This window comes from Patagioenas fasciata, chromosome 2, assembly GCF_037038585.1.
Source record: "Patagioenas fasciata isolate bPatFas1 chromosome 2, bPatFas1.hap1, whole genome shotgun sequence".
NCBI classification, from domain to species: Eukaryota; Metazoa; Chordata; class Aves; order Columbiformes; family Columbidae; genus Patagioenas; species Patagioenas fasciata.
The window spans coordinates 88,693,609-88,718,785 of record NC_092521.1 but is presented as its reverse complement, the minus strand read 5'-3'; the positions used below and the strand labels follow the sequence as shown (position 1 = coordinate 88,718,785).

Sequence of the window (25,177 nt, the reverse complement as noted above, 5' to 3'; positions counted from 1 at the left end):
TCTTCGCTCGCCCCGTGCCAGCGTCGTCCCTCGTTCCCTCCCTCCCTCCCTCCCGCCGGCTGGCGCGGCGCAGGCGGGCGGTTCCTCCGCTGGGGCTGCGCTCAGCGTTCCCCTTTCCCGCAGCCGCTGCCGCCTGGCGGGCTTCGCCCCGCGCCCCCTGCTCGCCGCTAGCCTTCCGCGAGCGCGGCCCGAGCCATGCTGCTCCTGGTGGTCGCCTTCATCGTGTTCTTCGTCCTCCTCCTCTACATGGTGTCACCGCTCATCAGCCCCAAGCCCCTCAAGTTGCCCGGCGCTCATGTCGTGGTGAGTGAGGTGCCCCGAGGGAGCGGGGGGTACACGCGGAGCGAGGATGAACTGCCGCCGCGCCGAGGGAGCGGCCTTCCCCGCGGGGGCGGCGGGGTCTTCCGCGCGGGCCGCCCTCGGCCGTTCTGTCCGTTGCGGGGCAGGGAGGCCGCTCCCGCCGTGGTGGGAAGGAGCGTCCCGCTGCCAACCGGGCTGCACCCGGGGGTACGTCGGCCGTGGGGGCCCCCGCGGGAAAGGCCCCGCTCCGGGATGGGGGGGTGGCGAACGGAGGAAGCCTCTCGATGACGGGAGCGGCGGGCTGCAGGCGGCGGGGAGGCTCTGGCAGTGGATCTCTGTGGGCTGGTGTTGAGCGACACCCGGAGTGGAGGTGCTGGCAAAGGCCCGCGCTGGGGAAGCTCAGCGTCAGGGGTGCCCGCTGTTTTACAAGGAATGTTGGCAGCTGGCTGTGGCACCCCAAGCTACCAAAACAAGGGAGCCGCAAGTCCGAGCGATAAGGAAATGACCTGTGCTGATGACTCTGACAACGGCTCTCTATTTCGGTTGGCTTAAGGCGATCTTCTGAGTCACCAGAAACTCAAACCATCTTCGGTGTTCGTGTTGACTTTTTAAGACATTCCTTTTGTACTCTCGAAGTTACTGGTTACCTTGAGTTTTGTTTTCTTTCAGCACCTCCCAATGTATTTAACTGGTGTGTGTGCTCACACAAAAAAGGCAAAATCTATGGTTTCCATGGTCTAAAAACCAAGAGGCAAGGAAATGGGCAGACTGATGCAAAGGAAGTTGTCAAGTGATGCTCATGCACCTTTTAGTCTTTAGGTACACAGATATCGATGTCCACAAGCAGTATTTTGCCTGTCTGTAGCTGAGATCGTAGAAGGAAGTCTTTAGAAAAAAATCTTCAGAAGAACATACGGTTGAAATAATTCATGAATAGTACACCGCTAGAAGTTACATGGGTGTGTGGCTTGGTGAGGGGAAGGGAAACAATACCCAGGTGCTTTCAGGTGGATCACAAAGCTGTGAATTCAGATACATAAGAGCAAATTAGTTAAGCAGTTGAAAGAATTGGGGTCCAATAATCAGCTCTCTTAACTTAGGTTTAAATCCCTAACCAGTGCTCTGTGTAGTGAAGCTGTAGTTTACACTTTGGTTAAATTTACTTTAAGGAGTGAGTAGCACTTTCAGGTGCTTTTATTAGGGTGGGAATTAGGAGTAATCTAGAAGTTAGATTTTAGGTGCAAGTGAATTTACAGCTACTCTTAAGTTTGGTATTTTTTTGTTATTTTGGTGGGTTTTGGTTTTGTTTTGTTTTTATTGTTTTGTTGGGTTTTTTCTTGTGTTTTTGATTTTTTTTTTTTTTTTTTTTTTTAGCTCTGTATGATGCCTTTTTTGGTTGTTTCTGGGGGGGGGGGTAATTGTTATTTTTGGAGGATGGAGCTGTCCTCAGAATAATTTAGACCTGTTCAAGTTGCAACAGTATTCCCAGGTCACTTTATGCAATAGGTGTTGTTTGGATGCTGTAACTGGCTTTACAGCATCATATACTGTGTTAGGTGTGTTCTAGCTTGCATTAAGGTTCTTTGGTTGTGGCTCTACCCACAGAAGTAATGCTTGTTATGGAAGAAGCCTTCGTTACTGTGTAAAAGCAAAGTTGAACCAGACTTTCCGTAACTTTTGTGCAGAAATATAACAACAAACAATAAAAAGTTTAATGGATTTTATTCCAAAGTTTTGCTGCTTGTTTTTTATAGATATCTTGATTATCCCAAGTTTTGTCTTTTTTCTTTCCCCTTCCCCATGATTAAACTCTCTAAAAGCTGCTGTGCTGGTTCTTCTAATCAAAATGGTTAATTTTTAAAAGTTCACATAGAAAATTATGGGAATATTCTTGTTAGACAAACTTCCCTAAAACCAATGCAGCTAATTATATTAGCACTTTAAGCTCAATTTCATAGAAGTGGAAGTCTCTAAAACCATATTCCTGCAAGTCTTATAAAACTCCAAGTCTAACTACAGAAGTAACTATATTAATATATTGATGGATGAAGATGTTGTAGGTATGTTTAACTTGATGATACAAATCAAAATATGCATGTAAACAGTTTTATTGGTGTCACCACTGGCAGAATTCCTTGTTTTATTTTGACTTTAGTTATGCTTTTAAAGTATTCATGCAAACTAATGAGAGATTGTTGCAGAGTTCACTGGCTCCTAGATTTGTAGATGCTGTTAATAACTCTGGACACGTGTACATTTGGATACCAAATTTTCAAATGTAATGCATAAGGAAAAATGTTGGATGATGGTACTGTAAATAAAAAAACTTTGTTCAGGGAGGCTTACCACATTGTGTGTGTGAAGTTAATTCCTACATCGTATACTGGCACTAAGATGACCAAGACACTTCATGAAAATATTTAAGGACCATAACATTATCTAAGGACTTCTTTGAAGTCTTCTCACTGAAAAATATTAAAAAAACCCATCAAAATCATCATTAAAGTCATTTAAATTCTTTTTAGGTTATGATAATTCAGATAAGACTGTAGATTAACATTTGCTAATATTTGCCAGGCCTCAGTTAAACTCAATCTTGAAATGAGGAATAAAATAAAGGACTAAAGAACTGGGAATTTCATATATAGCTGGTTAAGCCCTCTCAAGAGGGCAAGTGATTACCATTGTACTGTAAATATAATTATTCAAGATATACTGAAGATATTGTTTGTCTGAAGCAGAAAAAGTCAGTCTTATCCAGAAACTCTTATTTCTGAGGGCCTGTTGAAAGTATCATGAAATACATATCTGTTATGTTTCTGAAGGCAGGCCATTGGCAACTTCAGTTGTCAGTCACTGAATTTTCAACTTAATTCAGTATTCTTTTCAGTCTTAATCCTTCATAAAAAGTATTTCTCTTCACTCTTAATGGTTATGGTTGATTGATATTTGAGTTACAGCTAAGTAACTGACTCTGGCTGCCTTTTGGCATAGAAGTTTGAAGCAGAAAGTTTGTGGTTTTGTTTTTTTCTTTTTTTCCCCTCTCTGCCCTCTCCCAGAAGCATTGTATGATGGAAGTGCTTGCTGTGTTTGGTGAGGCATGCTTTCTGGAGGAATCATGATCAGAGGAGTCTATTAGGAAAGAATAGAACTGTCACTCAGAGTGAGAGTCTACAGAACTCCAAATGACTAATGGTTTGAACTTGTGGGTTTTTTTTCCCGCCATTCTTATCTGCTGTGTATTTTGGTGGCCCCGGTGAGCACCATGAATTAAAAATGACTGCTATAAAATGGCTCAAGCATCAGGTTTAGCTTATTTAAAACAAAATGGTTTTAGGTGTTTAATACTACTTGCCTTGTTTCTAGCAAAACTAGGAAAGTGTTCTCAAATAAAGGGTATAAAAGTTATCTTTGTTCTGTAAAGCTAATACTTCTTCTGCTGAACTTCTCCATGTATTGCAATCTGGAAGACTATTTCGTGCATCTTTTATTTTACCATTGGGTTTAACTTTCTCCTTGGGTCTCAGGCTGTACGCTAGCACACATCACCTATTCTGTGAGAATAAGCTAGTATTTTGGTAGCTGATTGCAATGGTAGGCAGGAAAATATAATAGGATAAGGCAGTCCTTCATCACTGCTTCATGTGCATCATGCTCATTTGCATCCCTTTTTCAGGGATTTACACCTGCCCTACACACATCCTCTCTGCTCTTTCTTTCCATTGCTGTACAAAGGTGCTTTGCTTGATGGAACAGAATGCAACAAAAACTTGTTAAGGCAAAAAGCAGCCTTCTGTGCATTAAATGAGTGATGTTGCTGAAATGTCAATGCTAACCTTCCCCTCCTTGTTTCAGCCTTAACCTCTCTAGTACCAATTTGAAATTTCTGCAAAAATAAAACAACCTGATATCTCAGTGATACGAATGCAGTTTGTGGACTAACAATGGCAGGAAATGTAAAGATGTTCCCTGCTTGGGACTATCTCACATTCAGATTGGAACAAGGCCTTTTGCCCACATCCACATGGGTAAGGGTCATCTCTGGTCTAGAAGTAGTTCTACCACTTCTGTGCAGAGCTCAACTTGATAACTGCAGTCACCTTTAAGGACAGCCAATCTTTGTCTCAACATTGTAGCTCTTATGTTGGGAGTGATATGATCTGTGGTTTGGATGCATTTGAGTGGTTCAGCAAGAGGTTGTTTTGAGTCTTCTGAGGCATGCTAACCACTTAAGAGTAGGTTACAGGGATGTTCTGTTTCACTGTAATGAAATACCTTCTGTCAGAGCATTGCCTAAAAGCATGAAGCCGGCTTGTATCCAGTGCTAAGTGAAAGTTAGTAAGCTCCAGACATACTGTATCAATCAAGTCTTGTTTTTCATCATTCCCTGGTGACAGTTCTGTTGATTAGAAGTTGGACTGTCTCATCAATTGAAGTGAATTTCCAGTATCTCAGTTTTGAAAGTGAAACAGCAATTCTCTGTACCTTGCCCAAACATTTGCATTTATCAAGGGAGAAATAAACCCGATGATACATAGAAGCTGAACTCTGTTATCAAAGATCATAGCTTGAGAAGTTGCAGCCAGACCTTTTTTGGAATAGGTGGTTTGGTGCCTGTTCTTCTCAAACACAGAAAGAGCTAAATAACACTCCTCAAGGGCTATCGGTATTGCATTCTGAACATCTGAATTACTGCTAGGATTCCATTGTCCCTTTCTGTCAAGAAATTAGTCTGCTTTGAGTTGCTCTGACCAGATTTTAAGTTTTGCTACCTTGTCTGAGGCTGGGTTACAGTGACATTTAAAAATGGGATCAATGGCAATTCAAATGTCTCAAACTAATGAAATGCAGTAGCACTGTAAAACTATTGGCCACAAGGGTAAGTAACTGTAATAATGTCGTGTTTAGTGAAGTAGATGTGTGCTCTGCCTTTAATTCTGAGCATCAATGTTAGTTACTTACCTACCTAACAGACTTCATTGATTTGCTTAGGCTAATTTCATTAGCACAAAGTAACACAAAGTTTTTAATGGTGTTAAGTTTGTGTGGGTGTTTTTTTTTTTTTTGCTACATTCTGGTTGCACTCATGATGAAGGTTCCCAAAATATGTGTGTATTAGTAACAATCTCCCACATTCCAGAAACAGCCTCCCACTTAAATGCTAAAGTTCCCAGCTAATTGATACTGCCTTTTGTCACTGATATGACGTGAGCCCTATACAGTGCTCTCAGGTGTGACTGTGAATAAAATTTTTACTTTTTCTGTTTCTTGCATGGCTTCAGACCTTGTCTTTCTAAAAGTAATGTTAGTGTTGTCTGATGAGCCTGAGGCTTGGTCCCAGTACCTTCACCTTCAAAGAATTCCTCAAGCACTGGTGTATTTGGCCCACTCATGATACTCAGCAGTTTGTGCAGGTAATAAATGTCTGTCTCAGTGTTATGCCAAAAATTGGAATTGGAGCAGTCTTTCATGCACACCAAGTAGTCCATGTGCTGGTGTACCTGCTGCTGTGGAACATCTGTAGAAGAAACTTAAGAGTGCTGTGGAGCTGAGATCTGCCTTAATGTATCAAACTGAATCCTTTTCAGACGTGTTGAAATCTTGCAAGCTATTTTGGGAATACATTAAAATTCTTAACTTCTTTCCGCCGTGAAGCACTAAATTAATTCTAGGGTTCTGTTGAAGTCCCAAATCATGAACTAAAACTCATGCTCTCATGGCCTTCATTTACTTTGAAAGCAGTCATCCTTGGTTCAGAACACTACAGACCAGGTTTCACATTTCCAGAACAAGACATGCATCTTGGAGTTATCCTTAAAGGTTAGTGTAGTGTGAAGCCAGTCTTGCAGAGAGAGTCTGTTAGAAGGCAATCTGAAGCAGTTATCTCTAGTAATGGAAGCCTAAAGAGCTGAAGTTAGTCTTTGTGAATGTTATACCCATTCTTCACCCATTTGTGACTGCAGATGAACCAGTCAGAAACCATGGACCACGTTGTAAAACTTTGTTTGCTGGTATTATTTGACTCACACTAAGCTATTTTTGAAAGGCGGTGATAAAATACTAATGAAATAAGAGTTTAGTGACTCATGAGAATGTACTTCTAACTCTTCTGACTTTAATGCCTCCAGGAGTGGAAAGAATGTTAAGGATAATGCATCTCTGCAAATGCAACTCTGAGGCATTGGCAGATGAGGAGACAACACAAGGCTTTTGATAACGTGTGTAGTTAGACTGGGGATCTTTGATGTTCCACTGATTAGCTCAATGCCTCTATTTTCTCATACTTAAAATGGAGGTGTTTCCTTACTCTCTCTGCAGTCTTTTAAAAGGTTTTGATAAATAACAAAAAATGTTGATTTGCAGAGGAATCTGAATCACATTTTCCGATTATGATGAAATTTGTATTTCAGAACTATTTTCATCCACAGTTGTTTTTTTGTTTGTTTTTTGTTTTGTTTTTGTTGTTGTGTTTTTTTTTTTTAACAATAAATACTTCTAGGCATTTTGTTCCCATATTTTCTTAATTATAGCCCTTTAATATACTGTTAAAAGAAAAGTCATATAATTTGGGTATGTAAGGAAGCTATTGGTGTTTAAGGACCAAAGCTCATGCAGGCTGAGACTGGGCTTAAATGAACAAGTTGTCTAAAGACAGTGTCAGACAGGCAGACACTTTTATTTCAGTCAGAGATGTCAGAATTGCCATCCACATCTTGTTCAACATGGAGTTCATAAGTAGGTTTATTGATGGTGGTGAGAGAGGTGCTGAGGCAACTTTAACCTGCATGTCAGTATTATTTGGCAGTATATGCCAACATATGTTGCAGGGCTGTAGACACCACCCTCCGTTTGTCTATAGACGAACTGTTAATTTTCTGTTCGTCTGTAAGACTACTCAGTGTTACAGTTTAGAGGAAGAATGGTAGTTCAGATGCTGGCATCCCTACAAAACTAGACGTGTATGGACTGTTCAAGGTCCAGACTGGGAGACTGAGAAATACTCTACAGTGGGCCAACTGTTGAATTTTTTTTTTTTTTTAATAATAACGTATTTTCCATTTATGTGATGATACCTTCAGCAGGCAATATACAATTGTTAATTTTATGAATAATTTCTGCTGCAACTTGTTATGGAGAGGCAGTATGTAATTGTATTATTATGGCTGAGATTAATAGTGATTTCAAACTTTTAACTACTTCTGCTTTTAGAAATAACATACAGAACTTAATCAAAAGCATGTGAGAGAGCCTATGTGGGAGTGGGTCTAAGTGTGCCTGATGTAAGAAATGAGAAAAAAAATGCAACTGAGGTAAAACTGGTTTTGAGGTAGAAACAAATGCTCATCAACCTATTCAGATCTTATTTTTCATTCATAATCAATAAATAAACTAACTTTAGTTTATCTTCTGTATTCATACCTGATTGGATGATATTTTAATTTTGGTATATTTTTAAATTTTTCATTTGATTTATCATATGGGAGAAGGGATGAAAATAGTGGACTTACTCTGCCATTTTCAAATAACTTTTAGGTAACTGGAGGCTCCAGTGGAATTGGAAAATGTATTGCTATTGAATGTTATAAGCAAGGTGCTTTTATAACACTGATTGCAAGGGATGAGGTAAGTGTACACGTATTTTTACTGGCTAAACTCCGTTCACAGAATCTGTATGGGTGTGGGATAATTTTTAAATTTATAATTATTCATACTTTCTTCCATATATATTTTAAAAGGATCCTAAGCGTTTCAAATTACCCAAATTTGAATAGGAGAGGTGGCTGCCTTTTTAAGGAGTGTAGCCCAACGTGCAGTTTGTGATTAGCTTGCCTTAAAACTCTGCCAGTGTTATCTCTTCTGTTAGTGCCATTCATTATTTCACTATCTAGATCTGTGCCAGAGAACAAAAGCAGGAAAAACCCTGTGTTTAAAACTGTGCTAGTTGTAGTGTTAACTACAGTAAGTGACAACTGGGGGATTAAAGAGAGTTCTTAAAATTCACAGAATATTTTGGTGTATAATCAGCATTTTATCATACTTTTACTAGTGAACAACTGTTCATCAAGCCCCCTTTGGATGAAAAAGCTTTTTTTTTTTTTTTTTTAACTAATCAGAACTTAGTTGAAAAGGCTGTTTTCATAATGGCTTGTTATTGTTCAGGAAATAAAGGCACTTTTTTAGGGAGCCTCAGCCCCAGCTGGTTTTGATAATTTACTTACACTTGAGAACTTGTTTTGCATAACTTTGAATGCAGCCAGAATTAACACTTTTTTTTAATTGAAAGGAATATGGCAATTTGAATTTACCAGATTTTAGTTTTATTTTTATGATAATTCTGTGACATTGGTTGTTCTTCAGAATAGTGTAATGTTACAGAAATATAGAATAGAACCAAAATACAGCAGAAAAATTAATACCTACAGTCTTAGGTGCTCTGTGTAGTTGTATGAAAGAAAAGACTTAGATCTATTCTAGAAGTTGTTACTGGCTTTAGAAAATGATAAGCAGATAAGCAACTTCTGATAGCTTTATGGAGTTCATGTTTTCATCATATATCTGTAAGTCCTGTAAAGTGTTATAAATAGCTGAGGATCTTTTTTTGGCGTTTTAGGTAATGTATTTAAGCCTTTTTGAAACACTGAAGACAAATATTGCTCTCAGAACTGCAATGCTTTAGCTGTTCTTGTATCCATTTCAGAACAAGCTGTTGCAAACAAAGAAGGAAATAGAAAAGTATTCTGTTAATGACAAGCAGGTAAGATCACTTCTCACAGTGTGGCTGTTGTATGTGTCGTTTAAGATAGTCACTGCAACATAGTTCCTTAGCCCTGACTTTAAAACAAATCTGTTTGACAAAAATGACTGAGGACTCGGAATTTGATTTAAAATATACCAGTCTGCTTACATGCTATGTTCTGAACTCAGCTACATTGGATGTTGCCCAGCTAGTGCATTAACCTGCTTTTCTTAGAAAAAAAGATTGATATCTTCAGCTGTAGGTATAGTATGCTTTTTTGGATAGCTGCAATTTACTGCCACTCAATAAGCATTTGTATTCTTCAAGATCAAGTGGAAGAACAGGTTTTTTTTTTCTTTTTGCAATTCATAAATACAGTAATTGCCTTGGAAATAGGTTTAGATACTTGTTTCCAGGTTTCGTTCACTACATCTTACTTGTGTTCCTCTTCCTGGCAAAGTACTGTAACATATGCACAAGTGTGTGGAATTCTGAGACTTCAAATCACTGAAGCTGCTTCAGTGAAGAGATAGTGCACTCACGCGTAAAGACACTGTTTTAGAACTTGCAGAGGTACTAACTTAAAATAGGTAAACTTGCCGTGTTCAAAATATGCAACTTCAAGATGAAATACTAAATTTTTTTTTTTTGCAGTACTAACAGTCAAAGGGAGAAGGGAAACAACATTGACTGTTAACATCCTTGACTTCTTTCTTGTGTACCAGATTTTTTTTGCTACTTCATTAATCACAAATTACAAGCAATTTTTATTTCTGTGCAAGGGGATTTTAATTGATAAATCGGATATTCTGTTGAAAAGAAGCAATGGAAAAAGCTATTTGGAGGCAATAGTGTTAGTACTAGCTGATACAAAATTTTCTTAATACCTCCATTTATCAGATAAGATTCTGGCTGCTTTATATTTTTGTCAAATGGCTTAAGCTGATTTTTTTTTTTCTCTGCATGCTGCCTTAGAGCAACTTTATTTGAAAAACTAAGCCATTTGAGGTGAGGAGAAACTGTATTCTGCCCATAAAAAGAAAAAAGTCCCAATAACTATTTTCTTTTAGCTGCTCTAGTAGTTTCCCAAGCTTAGCATTCCAGTTAATCCCTCCTTAAACGCTGTGTCAGGATGTTCTTGTTAAAATCTGTCTAAGCTTGAATAGATGTAGACTTCTTAAACTAATATTACTTGATTCATGTTCATAAAGAGTTTCATTTGAAGTCTCAGAACTTACCTTTGAGGTTGAGCAAGCTCCAGTGTGGGCTGAACAGGCCTGCTTTTGCAGAAGCAGCTTTAGACTTGCAACCAGGTTAGGCTTAGGCAGTAGGAGTGATAGGTAGGCTGGCTCTCCTGTAGCTATTGTTGGGTTGTAGGCAACGTCACTGCCTGGTCTAAATGCAAAGAATATACTGGAAAAAGCAAGGAGACTGGAGCAGAGTTCACACTGGAACAGCAGATCAGAAGCTGGGAAGGTAGCTGAACCAAGAGAAGCTGTAGGACAGGATTGCTGAGAGACTGTAGAGAAAGATGATGTCTGATATGGATCACTTACACAGAGACTGTTACATTTTCTAGATGTTAAGCTGAGAGAAAAAGATCCTCTGGAAGAGTTACTTATGTGAGCCTGTGCTGTCACCATTCAGCTCTTGGATATAGATGTGAAACCAGGTTACGTGGACAATCAGGGTCTGGCATCTACATACATTTTAGTGCCCAGCTTGGATAATGTTTGAGCGCTGACAGTGCAGCCTTTAGGGTATAGGTGTGCAATAGAACAAAATCCTTGCCCCTAAACTTTTTTTTTTTCCAATATTTTTTAAAATCCCTTTTGTAATACAGAATATTCCCAGTTACTTCACTGGGAGTTGAATTGATCTTTTGTTGTGAAAGCTTTATTAATGACCCAACACCATGCAATATTTAGAACAAAGGTAAGGAACAGGGCTGGGGATATTAGACTTCTGGCAGCATATTCTGTGTCCTAGGCATGAATCTATAGTGTGCTCTGGAGTGAAGATAACCAGTATATTGTAGTAGAAGAAAGTATGATAATAGAGGCAAAGGGGTGAGTTCATAACGTGACAGTTGTCAGTAAAAGCTATGGTAGTTGTCCACAGTATCAATGACTACTCTATACAATCTGATATATTAAGCAACTGCTACAATTTTAATACAGAACAATGATTTTTTTTTTTTTTAACCTCCTCACTGATCTTGCAGAGACATCCAGGTAACAAATCAATGTTGTTTTCATTCAACTGCTATTTTGTTCTCAAACTTACATAAAAGATAAATATTTTCAAAATGTAATAAATATCCTAAGGGGAGATACATGCAGACCCACCAATAATAACTTGTGCCACAAGTTTATGCTGATGTCCAACTACACACAATGCTGGGAGGCAGGAATAGCCAACCTGCTGTACAGGAATGGCAAGCAGGTTCTGTTTATGCAGCTAAGAAGTGTTGCAGTCTGACCAGTGGCAGAACTGACAAATGACTGGCTGCCAAAGCAGTTAGTTACATTGTGGTAAGCTTTTTTTGTGTGTATGTCCACATGCCTTATGAGAAATGGTCATGATGGTACTTGTTACCAACTGGTGATTACTTTTATTTCTCCTTGAGCCGAGTTTAAATTAATTGACCAAAGTAACAGAAAGGATAGAAATTGGAACAGGAATACAAGAGTTTCTTCTTTTATTGTGATATGAAATTACTTCTCCTTTCAAGATGATGAATTACCAGATATGCTTTGTAAATAACTGGGCAATCTGGAGTTTGTAGCAATCTTAGAATCTGTAAGTAGCAACCCTAAGACAGTGCTTTCTTTGGGCAGAAGTTGATTTGAAGATGCTTCCAAGTGTAGATTCTGAAATCATCTTGCTGAAGGTAATCAGGAACTTAAAAAAAACAGGACTTAACTTTAAATGCAACAAAACGTAGGTATTGCTGTAATCTTCTTTTTGCTGTCCCATCCTACCTGCTGCCCGCCCCCCCCCCCCCCCCCCCCCCCCCCCCGGCCAAAGCCGCTTTTCTGTATCCTTCAAATTAAACCACATAATCTCTGGTTTCCAAACAAGGAGTGAATATGCACATGTTACTTCAGTTTTTGCAACTTCAGTTACTTCAGTTTTTGCAATGTTACTGCAACTAATCAGTTTCTCATAGAAGTTTTATTTTAATTTTGTCCTTGACATGTCCCCATTAAAGAGTATTCAACTAAGTTTACTACCATTCTTCAAAAAGAAGGTATTGGAAAAGTGGGTGGTGTGCATTGCCAGTACTAAAGTTATCAGGTTTTTAACACTTCATAAATTTTTGAAATGTTCTTTTTCAGTGCCGATGCAGTTTCAGAGGAACACTCTGCAACCATGCCTTTCTATGATGTAGAAAAAATAGTTTTTTCTTAGAGATGAGCCTAAGCCATACAAACGGTTTAACTTGTGTTCAGTGCTGATGAAAGTTAAATGTAGCACTGTGGAGTTTTGACTGCCTTAGTGAGAACAGTTTTTAGTAATCTTTAAGTAAGCTGAGTCGTAGTGTGTCTTGATACCGTAAATTAGAAAATTACACTTTGCATGAGTAGCTGCTCTGAAAATCCTGAAGTGTTTATTCATTCTTAATGTAATCTTTAGTATACTAGAATGTTTGTGTGTGAGGGGGAGGAGCTTGAGGGGACAGGGTTTGCTTTCTCCCATTTGGGGAAAGTGCAAATTGTCCTGTGAAGCAGATTTCTTGCTTTTCTGGAAAAGATATTACACTGGATTTTGTTTCATTTTGAAAGGTGCAGAATCAACAGGTACTGGCCTTGCAGTGTTGTAAAAATGTTTTTTCACTTTCCTTTTCTAGGTTGTACTATGTATTTCTGTTGATGTATCTAAAGATTATGAACAGGTGGAGAATGTTCTAAAACAGGTGAGGAAGTAACTGATTCACCTATGTATCCTAAGAAGCTCATCTGTGTGTCGTGTCTTTCTAATGGAAATAGTTACTTATAATGACACTGTGCTGTAGGAAGGTGGTGGGTTTTTTCCCCGCTAAAGAACATCTTAACCTCTATCCCCTCTTCCAGGCTCAGGAGAAGCTGGGACCAGTTGACATGCTTGTAAACTGTGCAGGAACATCAGTTACAGGAAAATTTGAGGAAATCGAAGTGAATTCTTTTGAAGTAAGTGAGCATACTTTTGTATTTTATGATGATTTCTTATTCAACTGTTCTGACAATTAGATTGCATTCCAGTGTGTTTGCAGACACTGTAGGAATACCTATACACTTGATTTGCAGTAGCTGTCAAAATTAGAATGTATGTTTAAGTTTGCAAGGATTGCCTCTAATTCTTCATCTAACTATCAGTCTATTGATTGCTCAGAACAGTGAGTTCTCCCTCTGGGATACAGAGAGTCCTCAAGATGCCAAAAGAACTTGGCATGTATTTTTATAGTTAAATGCACTGTGAAAGGCACTAAGTTTCACATAGTCTCGTTTGTTTTGTTGTTTTTTTGTGTTGTTTTTTTTTTTTTTTTTTTTTTTTTCTGGTGAAAATTATATATATATTAACCTGTTTAAGAAAAAATTTGCTGTTATCAGTGTTCAACCCTGAGGTGCACAAACTGTTTGCAGAAAAGCAACTTTATGCCCACAGTCCTCAGGGCCCCAGTCATATACAGGTAATGTTGAATAACATGAAAATACTAAATAGGCATAATATTGTAATAAATTTGAGTCATCCCTTATATTGCTTGTATAAGGCATTCAGTTGTGGTTTAGGTCTTCCAGAGAGTGAAATTAAGGACTTCCTCTTATCCTGCCAAAACTCAAAAGCTCTGAAATGCATAACTGCATAGAATTTTTCCTGTTTCCTGTTTTGGAAAGCTCTTTAAACTTTTATTTCAGTATGTTTTCATACATGACGCATAAATTGATTGCTTCCTGGACACTGTTTAGGTTACGTTTTTCTTGCAAATATTCTTTATTTCCTTGAAGGCCATATGGTTCACAATATTATCAGTATCTTGGATGCTATTAAGACTTGTAGATAGACTGGATTCCTTTTGGCTTGAAATGAACTTTTTAGATATTAAGCAGTTTATGAAGCTGTAGAATAGAAAACAATTGTTGTTTCTTTTGCTAGCTGATAGAACTACAAATCTAGTGAACTTCATTGGTAAAGCAGACTAAAATATGTAATTTTGATAAATAACAGCAAACAGCTGAAGGATTCCAAGTCTGTGACTGAAATACCTTATTAATATCATTTATACAGAGATTAATGGCAGTCAATTATCTGGGTAGTGTTTACCCGAGTCGAGCAGTAATTGCTACCATGAAGGAACGAAGAATGGGAAGGATTGTGTTTGTGTCATCTCAGGCTGGGCAGTTAGGCCTATTTGGTTATACAGCGTATTCTCCAACAAAGTTTGCTCTTCGAGGGTTGGCTGAAGCCCTGCAAATGGAGGTACGTGTGCAATAATTTAAGCAATTTTGATCGTAAACATTTTTTCTAACTAGCAGAACAGCATATTTTCATTTCAATAGTTTTCTCTTTGTCTTGTGCGGCACTGTTGATACCTGTATGCTATGTTGGCCCTTTTTTTGGCAACAGTACAATCATATTGCTCTGCATGGGACTGCAGAAACTAAGCTGATTTCAGTTGCCTAAGAGGGAATAGATTGAATCTGTTCCTAGAACTGAAGATGACCACATGTGCAGATGTTTTTTTTTCTTTTGTTTTTACTAAGAGGACTTGGATTTTAAGTATTTTGAGTAAAAGTGTTTTTTGAGCCTCTAAGCGCAGAATTATATTGCAGAGCCCACAGATGCATGAGGGGCAGGCCAGTGATTCCAAGCTTGTTTGTGAGGCCGTGGCAAGTGGTTTGTGAACCCTATGAAAGAGTAAAACTTGCAAGCTATAATCTGAGGATTGTCCACAAAAAAGAAGATACTGACAGTGGTTCACCTTCTAAATTTTGGTATATATGAGCTTTTTATAGTGTAATGATCTAAGCTTATGTTTAAGGCAAAAAACCACTGTTGTCATTATTCAATGGAACAAGGTTGGTAAGTACATTGTAGTAAGGCAGGTAAAAATTATTAGAAGATTACTTCCCCTATTATTCTGCTATGAATGTTGTACCTATTTAGTGTCTGTGTTTGGTTCTAGACCCTTGTATAGACCCTGTTGTTACCCTGTTCTCTTCAATGTGGTTGTATGCCTTGATCAGGATAAGAATGTGTTGTAGAACTGCCTCTAGTCGTTTCTGGCCTGCCAGATAAAACAATGTGACTGCAGGGTCTTTCTTCAGACTGGTGGCTGGTATTTTTGTGAAGACTGAGTTATTCAAAAGTAAAAAGAGGATGTTTATGGACCTGTGATGTGGTATTTCAGTAAGTGTTTTCAATATAGAATATTTCATAATACAAATGAAAGTGCTTAGCACTTTACCACATTTTATCTTAGCCCTCTGAATATTTTCATTAAAAGCTTCTTTATTTGTATTGGAGTACAGATTTGCATTGGAGTGGTGTTTGAATAGTAGTGCAGTAAGTGAAATAATTCTATGGCACATACATACAAATGTAACTAAATGGAATTCTTGACATAAGACCTTCCATTTTTCCTCACTTTTTCCACTTATTTTTTTGTTTCCTTAGATTTTGACCCCCTGCAAGTTTATACCATGGGTTGAAAAGCCTTGTGACATGAGTATATGTCTTAAAGACATCAAATTTGAGTTTTACATTTTTGTTATTTTTCTCTCATATTTGTCCAGCAATGAAAAAATGTTGACATAACAACGAAGAAGCATGCTAATAAGCGTTAGTGAAAGCCTTTTTGGCCTTATGTTTCTGAATGCTGAGTACTGGTGTTTGGCAATGGTTTAGACTTTTTTTTAAATTGAAATTGGTATCATTATAGACCTAAACTACTTTCATTATCCCTTCAAATAGTTTAAAAAGCAGTAAGATTCATCAAATAATTTACATCAAGTGCAAAGTTCTTAGATATTTTTATTAAAACAACAGAGGTATCTCTAAGATCTTTGCCGTTTCGCTTTCTTGTTTGACGAAGCTCTGCGTCTTGTAAGAACTGAGTGCGAGGGTGACTAAACGCTGGAAGCAATTTAAATTCATGTTTGCTTTATTTCTTCAGTACTAGAGAAATTAAGCTATGAGGGATGTGTGAAAGTTGTCAGTATTAAGATAACACTTAATTGTTTAAAATACAGGTAAAACCTTACAATATCTATGTAACGGTGGCCTATCCTCCAGATACTGATACACCTGGCTTTGCAGAAGAAAGTAAAACAAAGGTAAACAGTTCTTCATTAATACTGTAATGTTTTTAAAGTGTCACTTTGTAGTATGCAGTACATTTCAGATTTCTTCAATTTACATAGTACTTTCGAAATTGATGCATATTAAGATTTTTGAGAAGTACTTTTAAACGTTTTTAAACGTTTTAAACATTTTATCATCTTAACTAGTCAGAGTTACATAGTCTGTAGGATAATTTTGTGTGTTTTATTGTTCTGGCTTCAAATGAGAAAACTACTTACCTTTAATATCTGAAATACTGTGAAGTCTTTCTGTACAATATGGAAATATTGTTGTGGAATGGTAAACTGTAAAACCACTATTTGTTTTGATATTAAAACTTAATGAGCCGAAACCAATATTCCTATTTTGCATTTGAATTATTTGCAGCTGTTCTGATAGATGTGACAGATCAAAATAAACCTCAGTTCCTTCAGTGAAGTCTGCAAACTAACAATGCTATATGAATATATGTAATGACACAATTCAGTAGTGGCAGTTGTCTAGTATTAAAGTAGGAAGAAAACTCTTGTATTGTGTTTGTAGTACGAATGACAGTATCACTTTTCAGAAGGGTGATTTAGTCACCGCTTGCCATTTGTTCCTATATATGAAGTATAATTCTAAAAAGCACTTTCAGGCTCTCTGTTCAGACTGAAGTATCAGGTAACCAGAGAAAAATTTCTTTTTCATTTGCATAATGTGAACTGGAAACCTGGTATCTGAGGAGGTCAGCCTTTTCAAGATGCCCCATCATTTATAATAGGAAATTTGGGTTGAATTGCATTTTATCTATTACCCTTTGCATAGGAGCCAGTAAGGGTTGTATAACACGTTTTTGACTTAATCACATCTTGATATAGATATTCGGTATTAAATATATACTCCCACACTTCCATGTAAAGTGTGAGAATTAGACATCTGCAGACAGCTTGCATATTCTCTGGGACTTTTCTTCATAATAGCCTATTTCAGGGAAATGTAGTCACCAGTGCAGTGCACTGTTCATCTAAGATTTCTCTTTAAAAGAGATTCAGTGAGATTTATCCTATTTGTCAAAAGGTGTGGTCTTTTAAGTGAAGACTAATGCTTTGTTTTAGCATTCATGAAGCCTTTGGGTGACTTGCTCCTGTTATGATGGTGCACCTTAAATCTGCAATATTGCATTGCTTTGACAGAGCAGATATTCATTTGTTATTGTTGCATTTATTTAATATCAGTTTAGAACATCTATCCCTCTAGCTTGAATCTCTTTAGGACTGTGCTGTTTTTCTCTGTAATAATTTAACATCATTAAAAAAATGTCAGGAAGTACAATACAGCTTTCCTGTGTTTAATCATTAAACTTTTTTTTCTTTTAGTAACTGCTTTACAAATGACAGCTGTGCCTTGGGTGCCTGAGTAGCCAGATATCAAGTATTTAATGGCTGATTTCTACCTGTCTTTTTCTTAACTTCATTAACTTTAGCTGTTGCTCCTGAACAGCGGTTAATTTTTTTTCCTGATCTTATACTATTTTTATTACTGTTGACATCCTTATATCTCTTTCAGATTTGGTTGATACTGGCCTGTAAACTCAAAAGTATATAGGGGTTATGAGATGGAGATCTGATAATATAACCCATATCATTGTAGGAAGGCATGTAAAAGGTGTTTGTGTGGGATTTCTGCTGGCAAAGACACTGATCCCTCTCCATCACCCTCCCTTAAAATACACATACTTGAAAAAAAAGAAGCTTTCAGTGAGCCTGGTCCGCGAAATCAGGATTCATAATTCTACAGATATTTGTAAATAGGCCTGTTTCTGGGAAATTTAATTTCTGTAGTATTTTGGATTGATAATGACAGAAACCCATAGTTGCTCGGCTATTCCCTAAAAGTGATTTTTAAAAATACTAATCTCAGAATTAAGCTAGTCCAAATATTTGCCTAGGCTTGAATCCTTCAATTAATTTTTGTCAATAAATGTAACTGAATTAGCCAATACAAGTAGTTGACTTATGACCAAGTACTGTTTTCTCCCTATTGTAGTGCTGTTTTTTCTCCATCAACAGAGCCATCTATCTTAACATATTGAACATTTAAATAATTTGCTGTACAGTTAGCCTCATCATTGTTTTATTTGTTAAAAGGACATGAATGACAAATGTGCTTCTAAATACTTGGAAGCGTATTTTTACTGTTTGATTTTGTAATAGATCAGACTTTTTTGTGAAAGGCATTGTGATTGCTAAAATAACTGCCATCATTACTTTATTCTAGTAAGGTAAAGTGGCATAAAAGCTCTAAAACACAGAGAAATTAAATGTAGTTATAGATTTAGGTGGATACCAGTGTGTGGAGTCTGAGAAATTTTAAAAAAACCCTACATATTTTATTAGTAATAAACTACTAAAAAAGCAACTACTCTAGGAAAAGTTGGCATTTCCTTTTTGTAAATTAGACTATCATTTATGAAGGTGCTTTTTACCTTTAAGTGGATGTTTTAGGTGATAGTATGATACCACTTGCTAACAGTGATGTCATCCATGACAAAAAACCCCAAACCAAAATTTGACCTTCATATTTTTCTCTCCTGTGTGTTGTTAGATAAACTTATATTGGTGTTTTTCTATTAAAGCCCTTAGAGACAAAGCTAATTTCTGAAACCTCATCTGTTTGCCAAGCAGAACAAGTCGCCAGAGTTATAGTCAAAGATGCCATAGTAAGTAATCTTTTTGAAGTATGTTCTTCGTTGGAGAGACTGGGATCACATGCAATACTTGTTTAAGACTGTAAGACAATGACTAAGTAAAATGGAAAAGCATTTTACATGAAATAGTACTCTCTGGTGGTTAGTTTGAACAGGAAGCTTTTTCTTTATTCTTTTTCTGCCATTGTGCCCACAAATGATTTTATACTGTCTCTTGGAGCTAAAAGGTATCTGAAGTTGTACATTAGACAGAACAAACGTATGAATCAGAATGATGCAATGTCTCAAAGGCAGATTGTAACTGACTTTACAGCAGTAAACTATTGAATTTTTATGAATCAAATACCATTTGTCAACCTCAAAAGCTTGTTGCACTATTTTATTTTTCTCAAAAATGAGTTAATATAAAATAATTTTACAATAAGTGAAGGCAGTCTAGCCTTTTTGGCTTTTAATGCCCTAAGTATGTGATTTATGAGTGATTAAAGTACATAAAATGCTGTTCTTAGTGCTTAAACGTGTATTGCCATTCTGAGGAATTATTTTCGGTGTTTTGTGCTACAGAATGCTTGAATGCTTAATGAAGTACCTCAGAATGGAAGCAAACATGAAACTTCATGTTCATAAAGCACAGCAATTGAATCCTAAAATCTGTAATTATTTTTCATTCAGGAACACCACCACCTCCTTTCACTTCTGCATTCCATAGGTTTAGTCCTGCAGTGTTTCAGCAAGTGTTTTTCAGCATAAAGTCTGCTGGAAACAAATGGGAGAAGCCCAAGCCAGAGCTATAGATCTGCAGTTTTCCTGATGAGTAGTCAAAAACCAGCCAACCAAACCAATGAAAACAACTTTTTCCTGGTGCCTGTCCCACCCTCTTCTACCAGCTGAATTGCATAGAGCAAGGGTGTCAAACTTATTTTCACCAGAGGCCACTTCAGCCTCACGGTTGCCTTCAAAGGGCCCAATGCAATTTTAGGAATGTGTAGATGTAGCAGTAGTTAGTCCTAAAATTACATTCGGCCCTTTGAAGGCAACCACAAAGCTGATGTGGTCCTCGGTGAAAATTGGCTTGACACCCCTGGCGTAGAGGCTGCGTCTTGTGGTTTTGAGGAGGCAAGTTAAAAATCCTTGATGCAGACGAAGGAAGACCTGTTACATCGCATTTGAAATAACACCCTCATTCCAAATCTCATGTGATAGCAAACTAATTTTAACAAAAGGAAAGCAGTATTATATTCTACAGTTACAGTAGTGATTGATGATCTGACAGAGTTAAGGTGTAATTTTGTCTCTGAAATACATTTACAGACAGGGAGACCATCATGCATTTTCTCCAGCAATAAGAGTGCTTCAAGAAGACATTTAGAACCTTTCTATCTTGTAAAGAAATCTGCAGTAATTTAGCGTGCCTCTCTCTAAAGAGAAGTTACCTTCCTTGTCCATTTTAAGTGAATGCCTTTTGAAATGCTGCTGTGTAGCACAAAGTATTTTTTAATAGTTTTAAAAGTCTTAATTGTGTTAGGTTTTTTACATAAAAATATTTGTTGTTGGTGATGTCAATCAGCTATGTTCACCAAGAATAGCATTTGAAATAAGAAACATCATGATTTGCGACAACTGGGTAAATTATTTTTTCATAATTGCTGTTTTCCTTCCATCCAGCAAGGGAACTTTAACAGCTCTGTTGGATCAGATGGTTACATGCTCTCAATATTGACAAGTGGAATGTCACCAGTCACTTCTATTACTGAAGGGCTTCAGCAGGTGAGTTTTGGGAAGGCCCCATAGTTGCAATTTTATAGTTTAAAATACCTTAAAATGTAGAACATTATGCAAACTTTTGTTTTGTTTTCCTCCATCAAATGGCTGTTAATACTGGAGAGACTTGGGTTTAAGAAACTGGAGTGCTATTTTCAAGCTGAAACATGAAGTTGGCAGGAACACTGAGATTCCTACCTGCTGTTGCATAGTTACAGTTTTCATGAGTTTTTCTTGACATTTACAACATGCCTGCCTAGAAGGCTTTTTTTTTTTTTTTTGTTTCACAAATAAATAACATGTTGCAATCCAGCATCTTAAACGAATTGAAAAATTCTCTCTCTTTCCAGGTTGTTTGCATGGGCATTTTTCGCATCGTTGGCCTGTTTTACCTGGGAAGTTTTGACAGCATAGTTCGTCGCTGCATGATGCAAAGGGAAAAATCTGAAAGTGCAGATAAAACTGAGTAATCTTTACTTTGAATTGAAAGAAGAATGTCGAACAGTCCTGGACAGCTTGCTGCTCAAGTGGGACTCTTTTTTTTCTCCTGAAGGATTTAGACCGGAAGTTCTCACATATGTGACAGATGAGTCCCCTTAAAAGCTATGAAAGAAAACAGAAGTACAACTCCAGAAGATGCCCAACTATGCAAAAGTGTGAATGAGGATTAGATTTTTTTTTTTTGTTATTTGAGTTGGAGAGAATTGAGGGAGCTTGTAAGTGATCTGCAGAATAGAGTTGGAGAGTGGACTAGGTATGGTAATTCTGGACAAATGCTTAAGTTTTCTCACTTTGGTGCTTATGGACAAAATAAGTACCATGACAGACTGGGCTGAAGTAGAATGAAGTCCCCTGAACAAGTTGGTACTTTTTGCCAATGTTTTGGGACAGATTTAATTTAGAATGTTAACTTTGGCCAGTCTACAGATCCTTCTGTCAATGATGGCTTTCCTTATTCTGTCCAACATGCAACTGTGGAAAACCTTAAGATGGCAGATACATTTGTATGATCCAAGCTTTCTCAGTCTGGGAGTAATTAAAAAGTGTGGCTTAATATATGCATACTTTCTAAAGGGAGACGAAGAACCCATTCCCACAGAGAAATGCTAGGAGATGTGACTGGGTCTGTAGCTCTTCTGGCCTTTGAGGTATGTTGTGAACAACAAAAAAATCAAACCAATATCACGTGTATTGATTGACTTTCAGCATTTTAAGCCATTGAAATCATGTACATTTTTTACAGATACTTTGTCTGCCAGTTTTTGCTCTGGAAAGTAGCTTACTGCTACTGATATGAACGTTATTTTTCAAAGCTGCAAATGATGAGCCAAACCAGTAGTTGATCAGAGAGTCAATTGTAATTAAAATGCCAGGCTCTTACAGTAGCAGGAATGTAGCTGCTTTAGGCAAGGGGGGTTAGGGGAGGAGCAGTGTGTGTCAGAATGGCATTCCACCTAATTTTATCACTACACACAAGAACTTTCACGTGACAAGAAGTGATTTAAAGTACTCTCCTCCTATGCCCCGCTTCTAATTTGCTTCATTTACATTATATGAAACAAGGCTGCTCAATAGCTGCTGTAGAATACACAGAATCCAGTGGTCTTAACACTGAAAAAGCTTGATGCATAACAATGATGTTTTAAGGGTGCACTATATATACTGTTTATTTAATGGACCACTATAGTAAGTGCCTTGTGAGCTGGGTTGTTTTTTTTTTTTCCAAATGCTGCATATTTTGTATTTGTTAGCACTGCTGTGTTGTCAATGTCATATTTTTGATTTTCAGTCTGTAATCTGAATCTAAATCTACTTGTAAAACCTGGGCACTTTGACTTCCTTGAGAGTAGTGTTTAACAACAAAACAGGCAAAACTGATTTTGTGAAAATATATTCTACATCTATTTAAGAAGTTATTCAGTTAAACTGAGATGAAAAATAATAGGTGGTTAACTAGAAAATCTTTAAAGTGTAATTTATTGAGGCTATTTATTTGCCATCTCTGAGTTTGGTAGATCACTTTTCAGATTTTGTTCACATAGGCTAAACTTGCTTGAATACTTGGTTTACAAACATATTTTTGGGGGAGGGTCACATTGGCACTCTCACTTTAAATGGTTAGACTTTGATTAGATTGCAAAATGTCGATGCGTTTTTGACTTCTTCACAAAGCCTGTGTTTTAGGCCCTGCCTCCTGATTTTGTTTAGATACGTGAAGTTGTGCATGCCTGTAATCTAATATTAATTTTGAGAACAGAGTTTATTCCTGCATTTTTAAACAGCTGGGCTTCAGTGCAAAGAAATCTAGTGTGCATATGTGTTTCCTGTGCTGCTTACTGTGGATGACATAATGGAACTTTTATCATACATCCATTGTCAATATTGCTGTGTTTCTTAAAGCAACATAACAATGGTATTTGGACCCTATTATCTATGTTAATTCTTGATGCTAATCAAATATTACTTTGACGGCCTGCAAAAGATCCCAAAATGGGTAAATCACTTGTGCTGTGGTTTGAAATAAATGCTTATGTAGATGACTTGATGTCAACATGAGCTTGAAGGTCAGGACTTAAAATCAGTAAGACTTTAAATACTTGAATTTTTGGATCTTCAACCTAGAACTTTGAAGGGTTTGCATTTAAGAAGCATAATCCAGGAGGTCAGAGCACACACAAGACACTATGGCAGCTGGGCCTCTTTGAAATATTTCAGGTTGGACATCTTCGGTCACGAATTACTCTTTTTGACTGGAGAGTCCTCTCAGTAGTAACTGATGTAATTCAGTTCAGGTGTCTATGAAGGAGGAATAAGAATATTGGGTGAAAAATTCTGGCCATGATTTGTAGAGACTTCAGTTCACACATGATTTTGCATAGTCTAAGTGGTTGTATTGACAGTGAAACTATAGCGTGAACCCCTCGGCAACTCTGGAAATTAGAAGGAGGCAAGTTGTTTGAAGGAACAAGTAAAGAATAACATTTTAAAATGTTCTACTTTCTGCTGTTGCAAGTTAATGTGGTTAATTTTAACTGATATATTGCCAAATCATAGTGTGTTGTCAACTACAGCAAACTTTGGTGTACATTTTGTTTTCTTAATGCACAATATCTACCAATGTACTCATTTTAAGGTCCAATATTAAGTGAAGGAGATGCCTTGTAAACTTACGGAAAACATTTAGCAGCCAAAAAAATGTTTTGCCAGTTTAAATGTTACAAAACCTCTATGTTGAATTGTTTTAGCATTGTATTAGATCTGTGAAGAACCTCAAATAGGCTTGATTACTTTTTGTCAGATTGTCAATAATTTAATCACTTGTGCCATATCAGTCCATGTTTTGTCTCTTGTTTTCTTGATCAATCCTTAAGATTCGATGTAGGCTTTGATAGTCTTCTCCATTCCATATACTTCCTCATGATGTCTTCTTTAAATACAGATCTATTGTAACTTTACATATAGTTTACTTCACCAAGGTGTTCATGTGCAATTTAAAAAGATTTAATATTTTACTAAGAAAAAAGATATAGGTAAATAAACTTTAATTTGCTGTGAAAAACTCTAGGCACTTTTAAATGCTAAAAATATATAGTGTTATTTGTAAAAACAACTTTGTGCTTATTGCTTCATCATTTTTGTGCCAGAACTGTAAACTAGTTTTCATATTTTATATTTCTCAAAATAAATGGAGAATCAACAAAGCTTGTAACTAAGTTCTCTGAGGGGGTGAAGAGCAATGGATTAATTCATTTGCAGGGCTTGGTGTTTTGTTGGTTTTTTTGGGTTTTGTGTGTGTGTTTTGTTTTTCTTAAATCTGGGATTCATTCAGTAGGATCTTCTGAATTTTGTAGGACAGCAGAGGGGGCAATATATCCCTCTGTTGTGGTAGCTTAGGGCAGAGGCATCCAGCAGATGAAAGAGGTAAAGAATTCAACTGAAAATTGTCAGCAAACCCAGTGTCATCAAACCAAAATGAAAGTGGGATTAAACTGACCCAATCTGCCCTTATTGCAGGAGGTGCTGTGCCAGTGTAACTAATGCTTGTAAACCCTGGTGAGACCGGTGATGCGCATTCTTCCTAGTGGAAAACAATAGAAATAATGGTTACAGTGGCTGTCTTTCTGCACCACCACTGAGCATGCAGCTGTATAGAAAATTACTGTATTATATTTCAGCTCTGTGGTAGGAGGGCTTGAATGGATGGCTAGTGCCAAGATAATAGCAGGGGGGAAAGAGCCCTAAAATACTTATTCTCAAAGTCAATCCAAAATTGCAAAAGTTCAATCTTTTAGAAAGACATTCAGTTATCAGAGCGCCAAAACCAAAGATGGATTGAGGAAAGTATATGCTATCTAAAAAAGTGTTTT

General features: G+C 37.3%; 1 protein-coding gene across 2 annotated transcripts; it reads left to right on the top strand.

The window, feature by feature from the left end:
* KDSR (3-ketodihydrosphingosine reductase) lies at window positions 1-24,511 on the top strand. Of its 2 annotated transcripts, XM_065830956.2 has the most exons (10): window positions 2-303; window positions 7,834-7,923; window positions 8,999-9,055; window positions 12,891-12,956; window positions 13,114-13,209; window positions 14,306-14,497; window positions 16,270-16,353; window positions 18,978-19,061; window positions 20,715-20,816; window positions 21,161-24,511. In XM_065830956.2, the coding sequence occupies exons 1-10, from the start codon at window positions 196-198 to the stop codon at window positions 21,278-21,280; spliced, it is 999 nt and encodes a 332-aa protein (XP_065687028.1). In that variant the 5' UTR covers window positions 2-195; the 3' UTR covers window positions 21,281-24,511. The 2 variants fall into 2 exon arrangements, with proteins under 2 accessions (XP_071660627.1, XP_065687028.1); XM_071804526.1 differs by lacking the exon at window positions 12,891-12,956 and having other exon boundaries at window positions 1-303.
* The last annotated feature ends 666 nt before the right edge of the window (window positions 24,512-25,177 follow it).